At 36.5% G+C, this 23,905-nt stretch overlaps 2 protein-coding genes across 2 annotated transcripts; one reads left to right on the forward strand and one right to left on the reverse strand.

Annotated features, from left to right (window-relative positions):
- The first annotated feature begins 1,767 nt into the window (after window positions 1-1,767).
- LOC104213647 (GDSL esterase/lipase At1g71691-like) lies at window positions 1,768-7,038 on the forward strand. The gene is made up of 5 exons (XM_009763176.2): window positions 1,768-2,305; window positions 3,701-3,825; window positions 4,557-4,796; window positions 5,477-5,729; window positions 6,693-7,038. The coding sequence occupies exons 1-5, from the start codon at window positions 1,924-1,926 to the stop codon at window positions 6,911-6,913; spliced, it is 1,221 nt and encodes a 406-aa protein (XP_009761478.1). The 5' UTR covers window positions 1,768-1,923; the 3' UTR covers window positions 6,914-7,038.
- A 2,927-nt stretch (window positions 7,039-9,965) lies between these two features.
- Window positions 9,966-11,301, reverse strand: LOC138887035 (uncharacterized). The gene is made up of 2 exons (XM_070168747.1): window positions 11,137-11,301; window positions 9,966-10,397 (listed from the first exon to the last, which is right to left on the reverse strand). Exons 1-2 carry the CDS (start codon window positions 11,299-11,301, stop codon window positions 9,966-9,968), a joined length of 597 nt encoding a protein of 198 aa, XP_070024848.1.
- Between the last annotated feature and the right edge of the window lie 12,604 nt (window positions 11,302-23,905).

Raw genomic sequence — 23,905 nt, forward strand, 5'->3', positions numbered from 1 at the left:
ATCTTATTTCTTTATCATTTTTGGATCAAATCATTTCGCTTATCTATAAACTACGTAACAATTTTAACTGTACCGTTTTATGGGTAAACATTATATAAATTACGATTTAATTAATATGTTTTTTATTTTATTGAAATTTTTATACTTATAATACTTATAAATTATACACATTCAAACCACGTGTGCAAAACTTGTCTTAATTATTCAAAATTCAAATTTAGACATATCTTGATAATTAAATATGTATTTTCATATTCAAACTGTTTAATCTAAAAAAAACAACCGATCCCAGCTAAGTCTGACAATAAATTTCGTTTGAGTCGAAAAAAAATGTTAAAATTGGTAGAAAAAGAAAAAGAAATATTAAAAAAGTTAACAGCATAGAGGGTCACACTTTCCTCACTATTGTGCCTAATCAATGGCTACTAGTTGTGTTTGTTGCTTTGTGCCGCATGCGGTGCACGTGTTCTTGATTAGTCTTTTGCTAATAGCCATTAATAAGAATCTAGAAATATATATATAAAATTAAATGAATAATTTCCATAGATTCTATCCAGTTACTTGGGCTATTCTAATCAAGAAGATATCTATATACTGAAAAACACGTACATTCGAACTTTCTATAACATCATCCCTATATAATAATATTTCATTATAAAAGTCAAGCTTTTTCGAAACTAATTTTCATGCTATGTTATAATATATGTTCTATATAACAGCACTTTGCTATAACGTCCAAAAATATTCGGAACAAACGAGGCTGTTATAAAGAGATTTGACCGTACTAATAAGTTTTAAATATGCGTAACGAACTTACGTTATATATGGTGGGATGATGATTTTGTTGTAAATGACAATCTAATGAAGCTGAAGTTTATATATAAATAATATGTGTGTGCGCGCGTGTAAGAAATTCTATTAAAGTTTTAATAAATATTAGATTTAAACCCATAGTTTTAACAGTATAATGAAGTTAGTGTAAGTTTGAACACATTAAATTTAAATTCTGAATTCGCATGTATCCCCGTATATAAACTTAGACTCTAAAAATGATTCACTCAATATTCAAATTCCTTGATGAGTATGAACTTAGATATTTTCTTCTAAGATATTAAATTCAATGTCATCCTTTGCTTAGCAACTAATAAACCTCTAATTGAACAATAATTACTCCACCTGGCATATTTTTCCTTAAATCCTGTAGCAGAGCAAGCAAAATGTGAATGCAATTCAAAATGTTCTACATGACCAAGATTATTGGAATCCAAGCTCATTAACTGAACACAAGAGAACAGACCACGAAAAATAATTCTTCTCTGCTCCCAAATATTGCTTTGGCAAATTAAATTTATTTCAAAATATTTGACTTTAAAAATAAATGAAGAAGTCATTTATTATTGTTTTTTCAAATATATCCTGCTGCTCCATTAGTAAAATGTTAATAAAAATAGGACATTTAAAAGAGATATAAAGGATAATTTAGACAAATGCTATAACAGTTATAAAAAAAAAGCAGCTCGGTACACAAAGCAGGATAATTTAGACAAATGCTATAACAGTTATAAAAAAAAGACAGCTCGGTACACAAAGCATTACGTGTTCATGTAAGATCCGAGAGAGGACCACACTCCAGAGATTTAATGTAGGTAGTCTACCTTGATGCAACATCAGTACTAGAATTAGCAGTTATAAATATATTTATTAAGAAGTGTGCAATACTTGCATTCTTGCAAAACCTTTGGCATATCTTTCAAATAAGCATGTTTTCTCCTCTATAAATTGGGTATCCAAGCCCAAACTCCTGAAACTATCACTCCTCCACCCCCTCCCCCCACAACAACCCCTAGCACCCTACATACAAAGCAAAAAAAAAAAAAAAAAAAAGAAACACTTTAGGACACAAAAACACACACACACACTAACATGGCTAGTTTAAGTGTTTCTTGGTTTTGCATGATGTTATTCTTGTTGACAAGCTCAGCTCTAGCACAAACACAAGGCGATGATGATGATTACGATGATGCATTTGCTCCTGAGTCAAGTCCATCAGATGATGGATCTCCGGCTCCAGTAGCAAACGATATGGAGGCTCCGGCACCAGCACCGGTGCCGGAGGCTCCATCAAGTGGCGAGGAGAGGAGAGCTTTGGTGCCAGCTTTATTTGCCTTTGGAGATTCTTTGATTGACAGTGGAAATAATAATCGCCTATTTTCATTTGCAAAAGCAAATTATTTGCCTTATGGCATTGATTTTGGTGGCCCTACTGGACGTTTCTCTAATGCTTACACCATCCTTGATCAGATTGGTAACTCATTTCATTCCTCACTTCTTCTTTTTCTTTTCTTTTGTTAAATAGATTTAATTTTGCCTGATGTTTTTTTCTTGTTATTATTATTATTATTATTATTATTATTATTATTATTATTATTATTATTATTATTATTATTATTATTATTATTATTATTATTGTTGATGTTATTGTATGTCTCTTAAATCTTTTTGATTCTATGATTTAATATATATGTTTTGACATTTATGATTCACTCTTTCTTTCATTTCTCAGTTGTTTCTTACTGTTTGGCCATAAAAAATTTCACACGTTTCTGGAAAATATTTTCACTTTTATTCGGAATCAGTGTTTGGCCTTAAAATTTTCAAATTGAATTTGAAGATGAATTCTGAAATTTTTCAAAATTTTAAAAAATTTTAAAAAGCTATTTTTAATTTTTTTTGTTTTTCACAATTTTCACTCCAAATAACTCACAAAATTTAAAAATAACTTCGAATTGAATTCATATCCAAACACAATTCCAATTCAACTTGAATTTATCATAATTAAATAATTAATTAATTTGAAGATATAATTAGTTAACTTGGTTGGTAAATGTTTATATATGTGAAAACAAATGTCATGCATTTATTGTTTGATTACACTGACTTAGGGAGCATAAGGCCAATATAAGATTCAAATTCACAACGTATTGACTATTTTGTTTTCACTTTATTTAAGACAAATAGTAATTAATGCATAATCCAAGTCTTTGTAAATCAATAGTGTCAGATTTCACAAAAGAGCTCTCTCATTTACAATTACTAATGGACCAGAGACGGGCGAGCCGTGCCTGAATTTAGACCGGACCAGACTCTTCTTTATTTGAGCTGCTCACAGGCATGCAGACCGAAGATCTCACTTGTCCGGGGCACGTCAGCTTCATTTTATTCTTTTAATAATTAGGAACTAGAATATCATTTTCACAATTTTAAGTATGTTCCATGATAGTCATGTTATAAGTGTAATGCATCTTTACGTCTTTCACTTTTTCAAGTAAAAATATTCTTTTGTAAGGTTAGAGCTCATGTAGCTTGTTTATAGAAAATTTTCCTACTAATTTTATATTTTTCTTATTTTCTTTATAATTTTAAGATATTTTTTTATTTATATGTTTACACTATTTATTTATAAAATATTAATAACTAAATACCTAGGGGCTTACATCCCGCACTTCAAAGCTTGTGCCTCGCTTCACGCTTCTCGCCTTTTAAAACACTGGTCTCAAGTACTCATGATCTTGGTCATGCAATTTTAATCGTTAGGAGAGCTTGATCAAAATTTTAAATTAGTGCTTAAATATAGTGATGTTTTTTGTGAAAATAAGTTTAAACGTACTTTAATTACTTTTTATATTATGTAAAAATGCAGGTGACCTTCTGGGATTGCCACTGCTTCCACCATATTCGGAGATATTCAACGTCGACAAAATGCGTTTCGGAGTTAATTATGCCTCTGCTGCTGCTGGTATTCTTGATATTACCGGCTTTCACTTTGTAAGTATATATAATTAATCAACTCTCTCTTTTATATATATATATATATATATATATATATATATATATATATATATATATATATAGATTTACTTCACACAATTAGTCTAGTTAGAGACAAAGTTATCAATTACTACAATGTTTTTCATAAAGATAATAGTAATTGCATTACAAGTAACCTAGTTGTTTAAATATTTTTTACACCATTAGTCAGGGACGAAGATAGTGTTCTGGCTACAAGTTCGGCGAACCCAGTATATTTGGTTTAATCCATATATTTGTTTTGAACAATTCATTGATTATTTATAATTTTTATTAATTTAGAACCCAGTAATTTAAAATACTTAAAATTTTGAACCCATAAGCTTGAAATTCTAGCTCCGCCTCTGCTATTAATGCATAGAAGAGGAACCTTGGAGCAATGGTCAAGTTGTCACCCCGTGACCTATCGGTCACAGGTTTGAACCGTGAAAATAGCCACTGATACTTGCAACAAGGTAGGTTGCCTACATCACACATTCTTGGGATGCGGCCCTTGCCTTGGATCCTGCAACTTTACATTGCTAGTGTATAAGAATTAAACCAGTAATGCCAATCAATAATCAAATATGTTTAACCAATGTGATTTATAAGTACATTGTGATAATTGGTTATTTTTTTTAAAAAAAAGTCGAATAAAAAATTAAAACCGCAAAAGGTTTTTATTTGAACTAATGATTCTTGTTTTTCAGGTGGAGCGAATCCCATTCAGTTATCAAATCAAAAACTTTGAAAACACGTTGGTGAGTTTGATAAAAAATATGAGTGCACCAATTGTGGAAGAGGCAATTCCCAAGTGCATATTCTTTGTGGGAATGGGCAGCAATGACTACCTCAACAATTACATTATGCCTGCCTACTTTACTCAAGATGAATACACTCCTCAAAAGTATGCTGAATTATTGGTTCATCAATATAAAGAGCAATTGATAGTAAGATCTCTTCATTTCTTTTAATCATTCAACTTAGGCATAGGAACGAGAGTCTCGGAGTGTTGTCTCCGTATGACATATAGGTCACAAGTTCGAGTCGTAAAAGCAGCCACTATTGCTTGCATTAGGTTATAAGGCTGTCTACATCACACCCTTTGAGTTGCAGCCAGAGGCGGGGCCAGAATTTGAAGTTCATGGGTTTTGAATTGACTCTAGATCCATAGCTGGTCATAGTTACTTGGTTCACAATTAAATATTCAGACACATTTATTGAATTTTTTAATAAAAATACAGAGTCTAAATAAAAGTTACTGGATTCGTCCGAACCCATAACTGATGCAGTCCCTCCGCCCCTAGTTGCAACCCTTTCCAGACCTTGCATGAATACATGATGGTTTGTACAGCTGGCTGCTATTGATCAACTTAGCCAATGACGGAGTCAGGATTTTTATCGAGGGGGATCAAAATTTAAAGAAATAAACTCACCAATAAGTCAAAGGGTGTCACTATAAAGTATATATACATATTTTTAAAAAATTACCTAAATATAGAGTGTAATTTTTCAATAAAGAGGTGTCGGTTAACACTCCTAGAGTGCATGTGGCTCCGCCACTGAACTTAACCATAGGTACACACTAATCACACGTAAAAATTTATCCGCGCTCAATGTTACTATGCAGAAATTATATGATCTTGGTGCTCGGAAATTTATAATTGCTGGGATTGGACAAATGGGTTGCATCCCATTCTTGCTAGCAGAAAGTTCAAATGGTGAATGCTCAGAAATGGTGAATCAAATGGTGCACCCATTCAATGCTAAATTAAAGACAATGACCATGAAACTCAACAAGAGTGAACTGCCTGGTGGCCACTTCATTTTCCTTGACATGGAAAATATGTTCAAGGATATCTTTACCAACTACAAGTCCTATGGTATGCCTCATTTATTTCCCTCTCTGTCTTAGTAAATTCCACTTTATATATATGAAAAACATATATGTTCAAGAATATCCCTTTTTTGCTAAATAAACTCCATTCCACATAAAAACGACTCTCTACAAAGGATATTTCGACTCTCGCATCTATGAAGAATGTAACAAAATGTGATATCCCGTGAACCATCGAGTCTTTGAACGTAATTTACGTCCGATGCCATTAGGCCGAGGGCATGTCTGTCTAGGCGTCACACATGCGAAAAAAAGTAAAAGAAAAACTGCATTTCATATTCTTCAACTTCTTTATGACATACTTTGGGCATCTTCACTGCATATTTATACTGCAGATTAAAATACGAAAACGTATTATTTACTTAATTTCTTTTTTCAACCCACTTTGTCCAGCATTTCTCAGCTAAGTCTTTGCCTGAAGATATCGGTCTTAATTTTAGTGCTTCCTTACTAAATTAATAAAGCAATTGATCTACCCAAGTGAAATGGAAAACTAGAGGTAGATTAAAAGAGGGAAAATAACTAACGAGTAGCATCTGTATATTTGATCGTACAAAATATTTTATACTACGGCATCATTTGAAAGATAATTACAGATAACTGCTTATAACAAGTGAAACTAATAGCTTGAAAAATAAAGCACACAATCTTTGTAGATTAGGTTACACTGATAGATAGTGTAAATTTTTTTACACGATATACATGTTAAATGCATATATGATACTCTCTATGTTTCACTTTATGTAACACATTTACTATTTGGAGAGTCAAAGAAGGTTAACTTTGATCACATTTTTTACAAATATTTTTTAAATATTATGACCGGTAGTACTTGTAAAGCTGTATTTAGATATGTAAATTTTATTTCAAAAAAATTAAAGTTTTTTGTCCAAATTCACAATCAAAATTCACAGCGAAAAGTGATTGATTGTGATTTTATTTTGGACAGGGTTTAGTGTGACAGACCGTGGGTGTTGTGGGTCAGGGAAAAACAAAGGGGAAGTAACTTGTCTTCCAATGCAAACACCATGTCCAAACAGAGATGACTACTTATTTTGGGATGCATATCACCCCACTTCTGCTGTCAACCTTTTGCTTGGGGATATGGCTTTCTATGGAGGTCCCAATTTTACTTTTCCTATGAATATTCAGCAACTTGCTACTCTCTGAAATTCAAGAATATGAATTATAATGTAGTAGTCATTTTTTTCAGAAATATAATCCTGGTCTTCCTTGTTATGGATGGTTATTTATAAGGATATTTTCTGGATTCTCTTTTGGACCCTTCTCGAATATCTTGCTTTTTAACCGTCGTTATATTTTAACTGTCGTTTTAGCTATTTTCACGCTCATTAAGAAAAACAACAAATACAAGGTATAGTTTACTAAGTACCTATTAAATACTTTTTCAATATTGAGCAGTATTTAAAAAAACTACTATTTCTTTATTATTAAGAGTATAGTTGGAAATAATTAATAAAATTAGTCTTGAATTTCTAAAGTAATAATTATTTTGGACAATATTTTGAGCTAAAAAGACATCTAAAATGAGATAGAAGAAGTAGTACTCAACGCTTTAATTACAAATTAAAATTATTACTCCCTCTATGGTCCATATTATTTGGTGTTTTTGCCTTCAACACAACCCTTAAGTAACTACCTACTCCTAGGGATTAAGAAGAATTTTGATTAAATTACCGTATTAAATTTACATAAGGAAAAGCGCATATCTTGCGTGAAAGCAGTATGGCATAATATTATGTGCATATCAAATGCCTTTGAAGTAAAGGTAGAGTACCTATTGAATGTATTCATACGAAATTGTAATTTGTAATTGAGAAAGACTTCTTGGGAACGAAGGTGCAAATAAGGGTAAATTTAGAAAAATAAACTTAATATCTTCTTGATCATGTAAAATGGTACTTAGTTAGGACCAAAATAAAAAGGTAAAAACATCAAATAATATGAACCTAGGTGTCACGACCTGGATTTTCCATCATCGGGATCATGATGGCGCCTAACTCTTGAATGTTAGGCAAGCCAACAGATACGGTTCTAACACATTAATCATTAACCAAAACAGTAATAAATATTAATTAAATAAGGGAAAATTTAGAAAAATAAACTTAATATCTTCTTATATTTTTTGGTAATTAAGTATTTTATTTACCAAGTAACAATATTTACAACTCATCTAGACTATTACAAAATTTCCTCTAGCATATCACCTACTGGACATGAAGCCCCAATTTGGTGATACCTATCATTCACTGCTTCTACCGCTTCTTCTTCTACCAATACTGTTTCATACTCTAGCTAACTTCTAGATACCAATTCAACTTAGCCATTGCTCTATCTAGATAAGGGGATTTAGTTGCCCTTATGTGTATTTCCTGGATGATAAGATGAAGTATAGTAGTGTCTGTTCTTCTTTTCTTCTAAAAAATCACATTGTTCCTCTCTTGCCAACAGTGATAGACAGCAGCTGCTAGTGTCATCCTACATATTGTTGCCCTTGCACTTTTTCCTTTGGTCACCCTTGCCAGCCATGTTACTTCTTCCTTCCATGCATGCTGTGTTCTTCGTATTCCTTTCCATTTCGGCAGATCATTCCCTATCTTCCATGTTATCTCACAGTCAATGAACATGTGTTGCACTGTCTCATTTTCCTTGTTACACAAAGAACATGTCTGTTCTGCAATTACACCCCATCTTGCTAGTCTCTCTTTAGTTGTTAGCCTTTATTGAATTGCCAACCTTAGAATGAATATACACTTGGGTTGCCCCTGATTATTGCATACTAACTTCATTCATGGTACTTTTTGAAATCCTCCTTGTATGGTCTTGTATATTTTTTTGACTGAGTATTTCACCATCCTCTGAACATCCTCTTCATTAAGACCTGCCTTAGCAAAGTAATCCTTTGCCTGAAAGATCTTTTGTACCGACCATGAAGGACTCTTTGGCTTTGTACTCCAGACTGTGCGATCCTTGATATAGTAAGTATGTACCCAATGTACCCATAACTTCTCCTTCCTAGTGCAAATACTCCATAGTAGCCTGCAGATAGCAGCTTTGTTCCACAACTCCACAACAATGAAGTTCAAGCCCACTGCAATCTTAGGTGAGCATAGTTTCTCCCAGGCTATCAAAGCCTTTTTGTTGGTTCAGCATTACCTTTCTATAGAAATCTTCTACAGATAGTTTCTATGAACTGGATAACTTTCTTTGGCAATATAAAAAACCGTGCCCAAAAGGTTTATATAGCAAATTGCGCACTTTTAACTAGTACTGCTCTACCTACATATGACAAGAATTTTGTGGTCCATCTCTGAATCTTGCTTAACATCCTCTCTATTAGGGGCTCACGTTGTATAGTAGAAAACCTCTCAGTACTCAAAGGAACCCCTAGGTATCTGAAAGAGAATTCTCCCTTTGTATAGCCTAACATATCCATAATTTGTTGTTGAATCAAGTTGCTCACCCCTCCAAAATAAATGCAACTTTATTTGGATTGGAAATCAGTTCTGATGCTGCAATGAATTGCTAGAAGTGCTTGTGCAGGATCCGTACAGACTGTACATCTCCTCTACAAAATAGTAGTAAGTCATCTGCAAATCCCAGCTGAACTAAGTTAAATCTGGCACACCTTGGGTTGAATCTAAACTTCTTATTTTTTTTCAGTGTCTTCAAAGACCTACTCAAGTATTCCATAGATAAAACAAACATGAAAGGGGAGAGTTGATCTCCCTACCTTAAACCTTTCCTTGCATCAAATGGTGCAGTTGGTCTACCATTGATAAGCACTGAGTAGGATACAGTTATGATGCAAGCCATTATCCACCTCATAAATATTTCAGGAAAGATCAGTAGCCTCAACACTTGTTCTATGTAAATCCATTCCACAAAGTCATAAGCTTTCTGCATGTCTATTTTTAGCATACATCTTTGACATATATTCTTTCTTCCATAACCTTTGACCAATTCATGGCTCATACGTTTATTATCCGTAATCAATCTTCCAGGTACAAAAGCAGCTTGACAATTGTCTATCAAATCTTCCATCACCCCTTGCATTCTTGTAGTAATCACCTTTGAGATGATCTTGTATAAAACTGTACAACATGAAATAGGTCTGAAGTCTCTTATATTTGTTGGATTCTGAATTTTTGGTATTAATGTGATTGTTGTGCAATTGATAGCTTTACACATATATGAATTCTCAAAATTGGACTGCTGCAGTAACTTCTTCTCCCACTATGTACCATGTCTTCTTAAAAAAATAGGAGTTGTACCCATCACACCCTGGTGCCTTGCTGTCATCAATGCCCATTATAGCTTGCTTCACTTCTTCTTTGCTAACAGGTCTAATTAATTGTAATTGTTGCCTCCTACTCAGTACATGCCCATTTTGCATAATCTCTGGATTGATAACTGGTAACTGTGCTGCTGCAGTACCAAGCAGCCCCATATAGAAGCTTAGGATTTCTGCATCCACCTCAGTTAGATTCTGTAGTATATGCCTAGTACTAGTGATTAATCTGCCAATGATGTTCCTTGCTTGCCTGTTTTTCATGAAGGTATCGTAGAAAGTTGTATTAGAATCCCCAAGATTAAGCCACTGTATCCTAGACTTTTGTTTCATGAAGCTTTCCTCCACCATCAATCATTTTTCCAGTTATAATTTAGTAGTTCTTTCAAGTGTAATTTGCTCATCATGTTGACCTGGGATATTCATTTGACTTTGTATATTTTCTAATCTCCCCCTAGCATCTTGTATCTTATTTTCAATTTCACTAAATTCTTCCTTATTTATTTGCTTCAGTGCCCCTTTCAGCTTCTTAAGTTTGTTCCACACAGATAGCAATGTAGGTCTACCCTCTCTAGCTCCCCAAAAATGCTATACTCTCTCTTCAAAAGAACTCAAACTTGCCAAGCAGTTAAGAAATTTGAAACGTCTCCTACCTACTTGGTTGTTGGTATCAAAACTCACATTTAAAGGGCAATGATCCGAAAACCCAGAATTCATAAATATCCTTTCCATGTTTGGCCATTTTTTGTATCCATTCAGCATTAACCAGAATTTTATCAATCCTACTATGTACATGGTTATTAGTCCATGTATATTGTCTTCCCACAGTTTTCAACTCATCTACTTTAGCATCCAATAAGAACAGTTTGAACTAACTCATCTCCACCTCTTGCACATGACTGCCATTAAACCTTTCCTCACTAGTTAGGATAGTATTAAAATCACTCATTATGAGATAGGGACTACTTATATTAAGCATAGACCTCAACAACTCCTCCCATAGATTCTTCCTATCTTGAACGGTATGCTTACCATAAACAACACAATGATAGAAACTGGTGTTTTGCTACATTATAGTTACCTTTCCCAGTATAAATTGCTCATGAGTTCTGATCAGTGCATAGTCCACCTGAGTTGAATCCCATACAATCCATATTCTGCCTCCAGGAGCTTCATTGTAATTGTCCACCCATTTCCAGTTATTTAAGGCCTTCCTTATTACAGAATCAACTTTACTTCTCTTCATTTTATGCTCTATTATGGCTATCAACACCACTTTATTTGTTCTGCAAATTTTTTTTAGTTTTTTTTTTGTTTGTACACTTTATTCAAACCCCTTACATTCCATGCTATAAAGTTCATCATGATACAATAGCTTGTTGTAGAGTTCCTTCCCTAGCCTTCTTGTTCTGCTTCTCCTTAGCTCCTTGGGCTTTAGACAGTTGAACTATCTTTTGAGCAATATCAACTAATGCTTTGAAGGCATTAGCAATGTCCACTTCCTTCTCTCGTATCACTTCTGCACTCTTCTTTGTAGCAGATTTACCTCGAGCTACTTGCCATTGTGACTTAACTTCTGGATTGCTTTGCTGCATAGTTGGAAATTCCTCCAGCTATTCAATGAATCTACCTTGGGCATCAATTTTATCAGCTACAGGTTCAAGTATTCTAACTTTCCTCCACTCTTGTTTCTGCACTCCTTCCCCATTCCTTTGCATCATTCCATCCTGTTTCTACTTCTTTTGGTCCTTACATATATGGTCTAGTTGACAATAACTCTAACAATACTGTGTGGCTTCCAATCATAATGAACCAGCTGCTCTAACACCTTGCCTCTAGGATCATACAACTTGATCTTCTCTGGTAGTGGCCTTGTAACATCCATCTCGATTAGGACCCTAGCATATGAAATTCTTTCTGCAATTGTTGTGCAAGCATCAGCATATAATGGTTTTCTCAGTCCACTTCTAATTTTGCTTAGGGCTTGGTTACTCCAAAAATTAAGTAGCAGATTTGAAAACTTGATCCACAAGGTGATAGTTCTCAGCACTTCTTAATTGAAATCAAAATTCTCTGACCATTACCTCATAATAACTGGCCTACTATTGATTGTATAAGGACCATTCATCATCACCCTCTCCTTCTCTTTATTAGTATTAAGCAGAATAATGAAGTAGCCATCGTTATGGAATAACACCTTAGGTTTCTGCACATTATCTCACTAATTAGTTATGAACCTTTCAATATCTCCAATTGATGGAGTATTCCCCACAACATAGAGTATAACAGGTCAAGTCCACTTTAGGTTTTCCTCTGCAATGTCCTCGTCCATCAATTGCACCACTACTTCACCATCCTTCATCACTAGGGGTATGTAAGTTAGATTCATACCTTTCGCTGCCAATTTGTTCTCCTGAAGTAGTCCTGCCCATGATCGTCCCTTCTCTACTGTTGGTACTGTGCTCTTCTGTTGATTCCTTCTGGTTATCCATAGCATTGGTCCTCTGTTCCTTATTGGGGCTTGCATGCATTGTTCCATCGGTTTTCACTACACTCGAGTTGGGTTGCTATAACGATCCGAACGGTCGTTTTGAGCTCTAGCGAGTCATTTAGTAATTTAAGGCCATGAGTATCTTCACTTCAGGTATTATGACTTGTGCGCACGGTCGGAATTGAATTCCGGAAAGTTCGGAGTTAATTTGGAAAGAGAATTCTCATTTCGGAAGTTTTAAGTTGAAAGAATTGACTAAGGTTGGAGTTTTGAGTAAACGACCTCAGAATCGGGGTTCAAAGGTTCAAGAAAGTTTGTATAATGATTTCAGACTTGGGCGTATGTCTGGACTGGGTTTTTGGAGGACCCAGAACGTTTCAGCGCCTATTGTGGAAGTTAGCATTTGGAAGAATCTCATAAGTTTGGGTTGAAGTGCATTTTAGTGTTACCAATGTCCGTTTGGGATTCCGAGTCTGGGAATAGCTCCATATAGTGATTCTGGTATTGGGAGCGCGATCGGAAGTGAATTCCAGGTCCGTAGGTCCTTTTGGAGTCATTTGGCTAAAAGATAAAAATTTGAAGGTTTTTGGGAAGTTTGACCTATAGTTGACTTTTTGATATCGGGGTCGGATTCCAATTCGGAAGTTGTGGTAGGTCCGTAATATTGAATGTGACTTGTGTGCAAAATTTGAGGTCAATCGGACGTGATTTGATAGGTTTCGGCATCGAGTATAGAAATTTGAAGTTCTAAGTTCATTAAGCTTGAATCGGGTTGTGATTCATGATTTCGATGTTGTTTGAGGTGATTTCAAGGCTCGACTAAGTTCGAATGAGGTATTAGGACTGATTCGTAGGTTTGGTTAAGGTCCCGTGGGCCTCGGGTGTGTTTCGGATGCTCAACAGGCCGATTCTTGCCTTGTGAGGATTGCTGATTTTCTGGTGTGAGTGCAGCAGGTTATTACTCTATGAGATCACGTGAGTGGGTCTGCAATTGCATAGTGCAAGATTGGGAGGCAGCTGGTATTGGCTTATGCGATCGCAGGGGTGTATGTGCGAACGCGCAGAGGAAGAAATTGGAGGCTGCTGGTTTTGGCTTATGCGATCACAAGGGTGTGTTTGCGATCGCATTGTGCAAGAATTTGGAGGCCCTGGGATTGGCTTATGCGATCGCAGAGCATTGTTTGTGATCGCATAGAAGGTCGCCTGGGCAGTGAAGTGTTTTAAAACGGGTTTTGGCTCATTTTTTATCTCAAATCTTTCATGGGAGCCGATTTTGAAGCAACTATGGAGTGCCATTTCATCACCAAGCATGAGGTAAGTGATTTCTACTAGTTTTGACTAAATAAAAGGTTTATATATGGATATAGACAAGGAAATTTATAGAAATTTGGGGATTTTGAGGAAGACCTAGAAATTTGATATTCTTCAATTTTGACCACGATTTTGGGCATGAAATTGAGAGCAAATTATATATTTGGGTTCGTGAGATTATAGGTAAACTTTATCTTCGAAATTTTTTGGAATCCGGGCACGTGGGCCCGAGGGCAATTTTGTCAACTTTTCGATTGGGATTAGGAATTGTTATAAATTGGATTGTAATGAGTAATTGAACATATATTAATGGATTTGCATAATTATTGGCTAGTTTTGGAGCATTTAACATCGATTCGAGTCTTCGGAAGGGCGTGAAATGTCGGTTATGGATCTTCGGAGCGAGGTGAGTCTCTTTTCTAACCTTGTAAGAGGGAATTGTCCCCATAGGTGAAATAATTGATTATGTGATTCTATTTGTGGGGGCTACATACGCACGAGGTGACGAGAGTCCATGCGTAGCTACTATTATATGTAAGTCCGGGTAGTCTAGGCCCCAAAAGCATGCTATACTTGGAATATCTGTAATCTTGTTGGCAGTTGAATTGCTTAAATCCTATCGAATCGATAAATGAATTTCTAAAAGGATTAAAACTTCATTTTCTTAAATCGCTAAAAGAGAATTGGCTTTTATTTGGATAAACGTTCCTTGATAAATTCTTAATTGGCTATTTGAGCATGTATTTCTTTGTGTACCTGCATTGCATGTATGATTCGCGAGTAGGGTAATTGTTTATTTAAAGTTGACTGCGTCACATGTATGATTCGCGAGCGGGGTAATAGATGCATCTATGGTTCGCGTCGTTCGACCCTCGGCAATGCACATTTTACATTTATGTTGGATCAGGCTATACGACCTCACATGATATGCGCACGCTTGTATTGCTTGCCTGAGAATTTTAAATGTTGATAATTGCCCCTCCGAGCCAGAGATAAATTGATAAAGATAATGAAAAGTAAATCTTTGGAAATCCTTTATTATTTGAGAAGTTGTTTACCTGCTTTCTGACTTTATTAGTTAAATTTTGCTTTATGAAATCCATGAATTTCTCACACTTTTACTATATTATCATTGGACCATTAGTAAGTGTCGAAGTCGACCGCTCGTCTCTACTTCTTCGAGATTAGACGGGATACTCATTGGGTACACGTTGTTTTCGTACTCATATACACTTGCTGTGCATTTTTGTTACACATGTTCATATGTGGCTAGTGGCTTAGTGGCATAGCGGTATGGTTGATACAGAGACTTAGTTGAGCTGCATTTATCGAGAGGACCCGCTGCCAGCAGAGTTCCCTTCAGAGTATTTTACTATGTTTTTTATTTCTGTCCACTTTGTATTCCGGACAATTACTATATTTTATTTCATTCCCTAGTAAATGCTCATGCACTTGTGACACCGGATTCTGGGATGATTATGGAGTATATTGTATTAACTTCTTAACATTCATATTTGATTTGAAACGATTATCTTTTACTGGTAAAATTAAAGGAAAATCATAGTTTTCAAAATTATTAAAATGAGATTTTAATTAAGTATTTTTGTTGGCTTGCCTGACAGCGGTGTCCGGCGCCATCACGACCCTTGGTGGAATTTGGGTCGTGACAATATGGTATCAGAGCACTAGGTTCCCTTAGGTCTCACAAGTCATGAGCGAGTCTAGTAGAGTCTTGCGGATCAGTATAGAGACGTCTGTACTTATCTTCGAGAGGCTGCAGGGCTGTTAGGAGCACTTCCCTTCTTGATTCCTCATCGTGCGATTTAATTCCTTGAGACTTATGCCTTTATTTCATTCCTATTCAATCTTATGCGACGCGGACTGCTTGTTATAAATCGAGAATTGAAGAATTGTAATGGTACTACAGATGTGGTGCGGGATGTTTCTCCCGATATAGTTGGTTGGGCTATTGTCGTCGCTTTACGAAAGGATTTTTCTATCGTTTCGGCTCGGTAGTTGTGCTTCCAAGAGCTTGGAGACTATGCACATATTGCTATGATATATTCTTTATGTAAGAGTACTTAAATAAAGGTTTTTTAGTGGAAAAGCTAAATTTTAGTAGATTTTTATCCGTGCACACACTTTTTGGGTTGGTAACTGACGACATGGCTTTTTGTGTGGTTTTCGCTACGAAAAATGAAAGTTAAAAGTACGTAGCTCACAAAGGAAAGTTGTGTAAAAGAATTTTTCATGTGTCAGGATTCGAATTTTTCATCGCCGGGATTGTGATGGCGCCTAACATCGCACTTGCTAGGCAAGCAAACGTTAAAGTTCTATTCGCCTTTTTTCCTTTACATTTTATATTTTTAATTAACTAAACTAAATCAAACTGGGATAATGCGGAAGTACATAATAAACTGATGATCTATATACTATTAAAATACTGAAACTGTTACCACCTAGAAACTGGTGTCATAACCCACGAATATTCTAGGAGTACCTACAAGTATTGGTCTGAAAGAAAAGTACATATGTCTCGAAAGAAAAAAAAATAGGAATGTAGAACATAGGAGGGGATGCCAGAGCATACGGACGCCTGCAGGACTATCTTGGGTCTCCTAGATGAATGCCTGTAACCGACCTCTCGATCAACCACAACCAGCTCTAAAATCTGCACGGAAAGTGCAGTATCAGTACAGCCGACCTCATGTATGGGTAAGTGCCGAGCCTATCCTCGATGAGGTGGGCTACGACAAAGCACCTAGAAAATATAATCTTCATACATTATATAATAAAGAAAAAAGGAAGTACGGAACGAAATGAAATAGTAACTTGCAGTAAATAAATACGGAACCCAGTTATCTTGCCAGTACTTAACTATCACCAATCCTTAAGAGAGTTACAATGCTACAGAATAAAATCACAATAGAAGAAGAATACATAAATAACAAGTTGATGCGGCACGCATCCCGTTCTCACCATATAATCAGTAACAATATGAACATTCTCCCTTATTACTCCTGTTGCGGCGTGCAACCTGATCCCACCAGTCCATCATAATTTCTCCTCAATATATCACCCTTATTCCTCCTGTTGCAGCGTGCAATCCGATCCCACTTGTCCACCCTTATTACTCCTGTTGCGGCATGCAACCCGATCCCACCAGACAATCATATTTCACCCTTATTCCTCATCAATATACCACCCTTATTCCTCCTGGTGCGGCGTGCAACCCGATCCCGCCATATCAGTACCAATCACACAATTAGAACAAGTATATCATATTTTAGCTCAAAACCCTTCACAACATTTATGCCTCAAACCAAAGCAAACGAAAATCTATACAATTATGAAACTTCATCATTTAATACTACACATCGAGACCAATCAAAATATACCACGAAACACGGATAAACCAACTTAAATCAATAATGTGATACAATGAACTATGGAACAATTAATACTTTCAGTAAAGAAGACAACATCTAACAAGAGGCAATTAAATATGGAAGCACTAAAAAGCATGTAGCAGTTAAGACAAGAAAGTAATATATTAGGAACAGGGAAAAGAACAGGCTAAACAGGTAATTTGGCGGCACATCGGTACTCGTGATCTCACCTATATGCCATACACATGGATTTTCACATATCAATTAAGTTGGGGATCCCTAATCCCTCAACTACAAGATAGACACAAAACTTACCTCAAGCCAACAATCAACTCAAAGCTCAATTACCGCTTTTCCTCTAGTATCCACCTCCAATCCACTCATATCTAGTCATAATTAACTTAATAACATCAATTATCACTAAAGAAATAAATTTCAATGCATAATTATAGGTTTCCCAACATTTTTCCCCAAAAGTCAAAAACCTACCCCGGGCCCGCTTGGTTAAAATCCTAAATGCGAACCAAAACCCGATTACACATTCACCCTTGAGCCCGAAATTACAATTGCTTTTGGAATCCGACCTCAATTTGAGGTCTAAATCCCCGAATTTTGAAATCCCTAAGTTTTACCCAAAAATCCGCAATTCCACCATGAAAAATCCTAGATTCTAGGATGAAATCTTGTAAAAACAATTAAAAGATTTAAAGAAATGAGTTAATATTCACGTACATATGATTTGGGGAAGAAATGGTCTTTGGAAAATCGCTTCTTGAGGTTTAGGTTTTGAAAAATAGGAGAATTAATGAAAAATCCCGTCCAAAATCATTTTTGAACAGTTACTGGTATCGCATTGGCGATCAGAGTTCGAAAATGTGAACTCGCAACCGGGGACATTACTTCGCAAATGCAAAGAATGGCCTGGCCTGCTAGCATCGGAAATGCGAACGAATGTTCGCAAATGCGGCATGTTCTTATCGCAATTGTGATCCTAAGCTTCGCAATTGCGAAGGTCCCCCCCCCAGCCCTTGTGATCGCAAAAGCGAAACATCTTCGCAAATGCGATACTCGCATTTGCGAGCCAGACTTCGCAAATGCAAAGTCTGCAGACCTGAAGCATACCAGCAAAATTCCTTAAGTCCAAATCACTCTGTAGCCTATGCAAAACTCACCCGAGCCCTCAGGGCTCCAAACCAAACATGCATGCAAGTCTTAAAACATCATACGAACTTGTTCGTTCGATCAAATCACCAAAATAATATCTAAAACTACGGATTTATCACCAAAACACATAAAATTTTCAAGATAGTGTCAAAACTCATATTTTCTTAACCCAAGGTCCGAAGCACGTCAAATAAACTTTGTTTTTCACCAAATTTCACAGACATAACTTAAATATCATATTAAACCTGTATCAGGCTATGGAATCAAAATACAGGCCCGATACCAACGAGATCAAACATTAATCAATTTCTTTAATTCCTTAGATTTTCAGTCTTACAATTTTCATGAAAAATTCATTTTTCGAGCTTGAGGCCTCGAAATTCGATTCCGGGTATACGCCCAGGTCCCATATTTTACTACGGACCTACCGGAACCGTCAAAACATGGGTCTGGATCCGTTTACCCAAACAAAATCAACTCTTTAGGCCAAAAATTATTATTTCATCAATTTTTCACATAAGGGCTTTCCGGATACACGCCTGGATAGCACACGAGGGATAAAATAAAATTTTAAGGCCCCTAAACACGGATTCGAGTTCTAAAACAGAAGATGACCCTTCGGGTCATCACACCATGCAAGTTAGGGGGTAAAGTATATATAAATACTTTATAATTCTTGTGCTCTTATTGAACAAGTAAATGGTGCTTAACATGATTTTAAGTTCAAAACACTTTTTACATTGTGAGAGTGTGACCATCAAATTTGACTCAACTAGGTTGAACGCTAGGTAAAATTCAGAAATAGCCCCTTTTCAGCTCATTTAGTTGAAAAATAATGATTAGCATGGAGTTTCAAATCTCAGAGGTGAAAATCTAGGACATCATCATGAAATTTCAGCTGTAAAATTTGAAACTCTATGACAGCAGTGCTATTACTACCTGAAGACCATTAATATTGTCAAAGTAAACCTGGGCCATTGACATCAGCTTCTACTATCAAGCCCAAAATGTTGATATTGGGTCTTCACGTGAATGAGTTAGGCCTAAGGGACTGTCTTTGGACCAAATTCACGTTAGAATGGAAACCTATACTTTATAGCCGCTCTAAAAAATAACAGGGAAAACCTATATATATATATATATATATATATATATATATATATATATATATATATAACATTCCCTTTAAAAACGGAACAAATTCACGTTAAGGAGATAAACGGGAATTCTCTGAAGGACTGAAATACCTCAAAGAATAAATTTAGGCACTAGTAACAACACCCTCTTTATGATGATACAAACCAAATTTGGCTACAAACAATAGAATTTCACCGGCAAACTTTGAAACTCTGCGGCATCGGCTATTTTTAATTACAGGAGCTGAAAAGTATAGTTGGGCGTGATCAGCAACGCTCTCCACAAGGCCTACTAGATGGACCAAAGCATCCGGAAGTACCGAGGTAGCTATGAACCCCTCTGGAACCTGAGCTGACCCTGCTGGAATGGTCTGGGCCGGAGCCTCCTCATCAAACTCTATCCGAGGCTCCGCCGCTGGTGCTACTGCTCTAGCTCCGAGCTTAGTCCTGCCCCTACCTCGGCCTCTAGCACGGCCTCGGCTTCGTCCTCTACCCTTCATAGGAGCTGTCACTTGGGGCTCGGGAGGCTGCTCAGCTGATGAAGCAGTACGCGTTCTAGCCATCAACGAAGGAACAAAGTAGAGAGTTCCATTAGCATTGATAGATTAAATCGCACGACAGAGAAGAATAGAAGTGAAATTGTTCCTAACTCTGTAGCCTCTAGGGGATAAGCACAGATGTCTCCGTACTGATCCCTCAGACTTTACTAATCTTGTTCGTGACTTGTGAGACCTAGGCAACCTGGCCCTGATTCCAACTTGTCACGATCCGAATTTCCCACTGTCGGGAACGTAATGGCGCCTAACATCGCACTCGCTAGGCAAGCCAATGTTAGAGTTATAATCACCTTTTTCCTTTAAATTTTCATAGTTAAGATTAACAAAAGCTAATTCAAACAGAAATAAAAGCAGAATCACATATTTAACTGATTTTCCTTATACTATTAACAAAACGAAACAGTTACCACCCAGAAACTGATGTCACAATCCACGAACATTTTTACGAATTACTACAAATACTGGTCTGAAAGAAAAGTACATTTGTCTCGAAATAAAATAAAATAGAAATGTAGAACATAGGAGGGGACGCCAGGGCCTGCAGATTCCTACAAGACTACATTGGGTCTTCTTGATGAATGCTTGCAACTGACCTCTCGATCGGCCACAACCAGCTCCAGAATTTGCACAGAAAGTGCAGAGTGCAGTATCAGTACAACCGACCCCATATACTGGTAAGTGCTGAGCCTAACCTCGACGAGGTAGTGACGAGTCTAACGCAGGGCATTTACAATATAACCTGTATACTAGTAATAATAAAGAAGTACGAAACGAAATGGAAAAGTAATTTGCAGTAAAAATAAAGACAGAACTCAATTATCTTGCTAGTACTCAGCTATAACCAACCCTTAAGAGATTTACAATGCTACAGAATAGAATCACAACAGAGTGAAAATACTTAAACAATATAATGATGTGGCGCACATCCCCATCCCACCATATAATCAGTAACAATATGAACATTCACTCTTATTAATCCTTGTTGCGGCGTGCAACCCGATCCCACTAGTCCACACTTTTTACTAATCAATATATCACCCTTATTCCTTCTGTTGCAGCGTGCAACCCGATCCCACCTGTCCACTCTTATTATTCTTTGTTGTGGCGCGCAACCCGATCACACCAGACAATCACATTTTACCTATATTCCTCCTATTGTGGAGTGCAACCCGATCCCACCATATGAGTACCAATCACACACTAAAACAAGTATTTCACAATTTAGCTCAAATCTTCCTCAACATTTATGCCTCAACCACATCAAACGAAAAGCTATACAATTATGAAATCTCATCAGTTATTACTACACAGCGAGACCAACCAAAATTTATCAAGAAATGGCAATAAACAAACTTAAGCCAATAATGTAATATAATGAAACTACGGAACAATTAATACCTTCAATAAAGAAAACTACATCTAACAAGAAGCAATTAGACATTGAAGCATCAATAAACATGTAGCAATTATGATAGAAAGCCAATATATTGGGAATGGGGAAGGAAACAAGCTGAACAAATAATTTGGCGGTGCATAGGTACTTGTCACCATACCTATATGCCACACACATGGAATTTCACATAGAACTAAGTCGAGGATCCCTAATCCATCGAGTCAAAGTTAGACCAAACACTTACCTCAATCCAATGACCAACTCAAAGCTCAATTACCGCTTTACCTCTTAATTCCACCTCCAATCCACTTTTATCTAGTCATAATTAACTTAATAACGTCAATTATTGCTAAAGAAATTAATTCTAATGCATAATTATAAGTTTCCCAATATTTTTCCCAAAAAGTCAAAACCCGACCCCGGACCCGCTTGGTCAAAACTCGAGGTTCGGGCCAAAACCCATTTACCCATTCACCCATGAGCCCAAGTATGTAATTGATTTTGGAATCCAACCTCAATTTGAGGTCTAAATTCCCAAATTTGAAATTCCTATGTTCTACCCAAAAATCCCTAATTCCACCATGAAAATCCTAGATTCTAGGATGAAATCTTGCAAAAAGAAGTAAAAGATTGAAAGAAATGATTTAAGAATCACTTACTTATGATTTGGGGAAGAAAAAGTATTTGAAAAATCGTCTCTTATGTTTTAGGATTTTTAAAAAATGAAGAATGAATGAAATATCCTATTTATATAGCACAATCTGATCCTCATTACACGGTCTGCTAAATTCCGGGCGCGGCCGCGGACCTCTACCGCGGTCAACAAAATTATGGGTGCGGCCGCGAAATTGAGCCTTATCCTACCGCGTCCGCAAAGTTTCTACCGCGGTCGCGTTATTCTACCTGTGGTCTGCAAAGTTTCCAGCGCAGTCGCGTTCTTCTACCGCGGTCCGCGAATTTCACTCCGCGGCCGCATTCCTAAGAGCTGAGACCGGCAATCTCTGCATCTATCCAACACCAAGTCTTTTTCCAAAGTCTAAACACCTTGTAGCCTATCCAAAACTCATCCGAGCCCTCAGGATCCAAACCAAACACGCACAACAAGTCTTAACACATCATATGAACTTGCTTGGGCGATTAAATCGCCAAAATAACACCTAGAACTACGAATTTAACACCAAATTGCATGAAATCTTCAAGAGAGTTTTGAAACTTCTAACTTTTCAATCAAAGGTCCGAATCATGCCAAATCAGTCCCGTTTCTCACCAAATTTCACAAACAAGGTATAAATATCCTAATGGACCTGTACCGGGTTCCGAAACCAAAATACGGGCCCGATACCAACGAGATCAAACATTAACCAATTTCTTTAAATCATTGGATTTTCAGTATTACAAATTTTCATGAAAAATTCATTTCTCAGGCTTCAGACCTTGAATTTCAATTTCGGGCATAAGCCTAGGTCCCATATTTTACTACGGACTTACCGGGAGCGTTAAAATATGGGCCCGGATCTGTTTACCCAAACATTGACCGAAGTCAACAAAAATTAACTTTTTAGGCCAAAAATCATTATTTCATCAATTTTTGACCTAAAGTCTTTGCGAAAATACGCCCGGACTGCGCATGAAAAACGAGGAGAGAAAATAAGGTTTTTAAGGCCTCCAAATATGTATTCGAGTTCTAAAACGGAAGATGACCCTTTGGGTCATCATAAATCCACTCGTATCTAGTCATAATTAACTTAATAACATCGATTATCGCTAAAGAAATCAATTTCAATGCATAATTATTGATTTTCCAATATTTTCCCCAAAAAGTAAAAAACCGACCCCGGGCCCGCTTGGTCAAAACCCGAAATTTTGACCAAAACTCGATTACCCATTCACCCCTAGCCCAGATATACAATTAATTTTGGAATCCGACCTCAATTTGAGGTCTAAATCCCCAAATTTTGAAATTGTTAAGTTCTACCCAAAAATCCCTAATTTCACCATGAAAAACCCTAGATTCTAGGATTAAATCTTATGAAAAGAAGTAAAAGATTGAAAGAAATGAGTTAAGATTCACTTACATATGATTTGGGAAAGAAATGATCTTTGGAAAATCGCCTCTTGAGGTTTTGGTTTGGAAAAATGGGAGAATGAATGAAAAATCGTGTCCAAAATCGTTTTTGAACAGTTACAAGTATCGCATTTGTGATAAGAGGTTCGCAAATGCGGACATTACTTTGCAAATGCGAAGAATGGCCTGGCCTGCTAGCATCGCAAATGCGGCCTATTCTTATCGCAATTGCGATCCTGAGCTTCACAAATTGCGAAGGTCCCATCCCAGTCCTTCTGCTCGCAAATGCAAAACATCTTCGCAAATGCGATGCGTGCATTTGCGAGCCAGACTTCGCAAATGCG

Source organism: Nicotiana sylvestris, chromosome 3 (assembly GCF_000393655.2).
Source record: "Nicotiana sylvestris chromosome 3, ASM39365v2, whole genome shotgun sequence".
Taxonomy (NCBI): domain Eukaryota; kingdom Viridiplantae; phylum Streptophyta; class Magnoliopsida; order Solanales; family Solanaceae; genus Nicotiana; species Nicotiana sylvestris.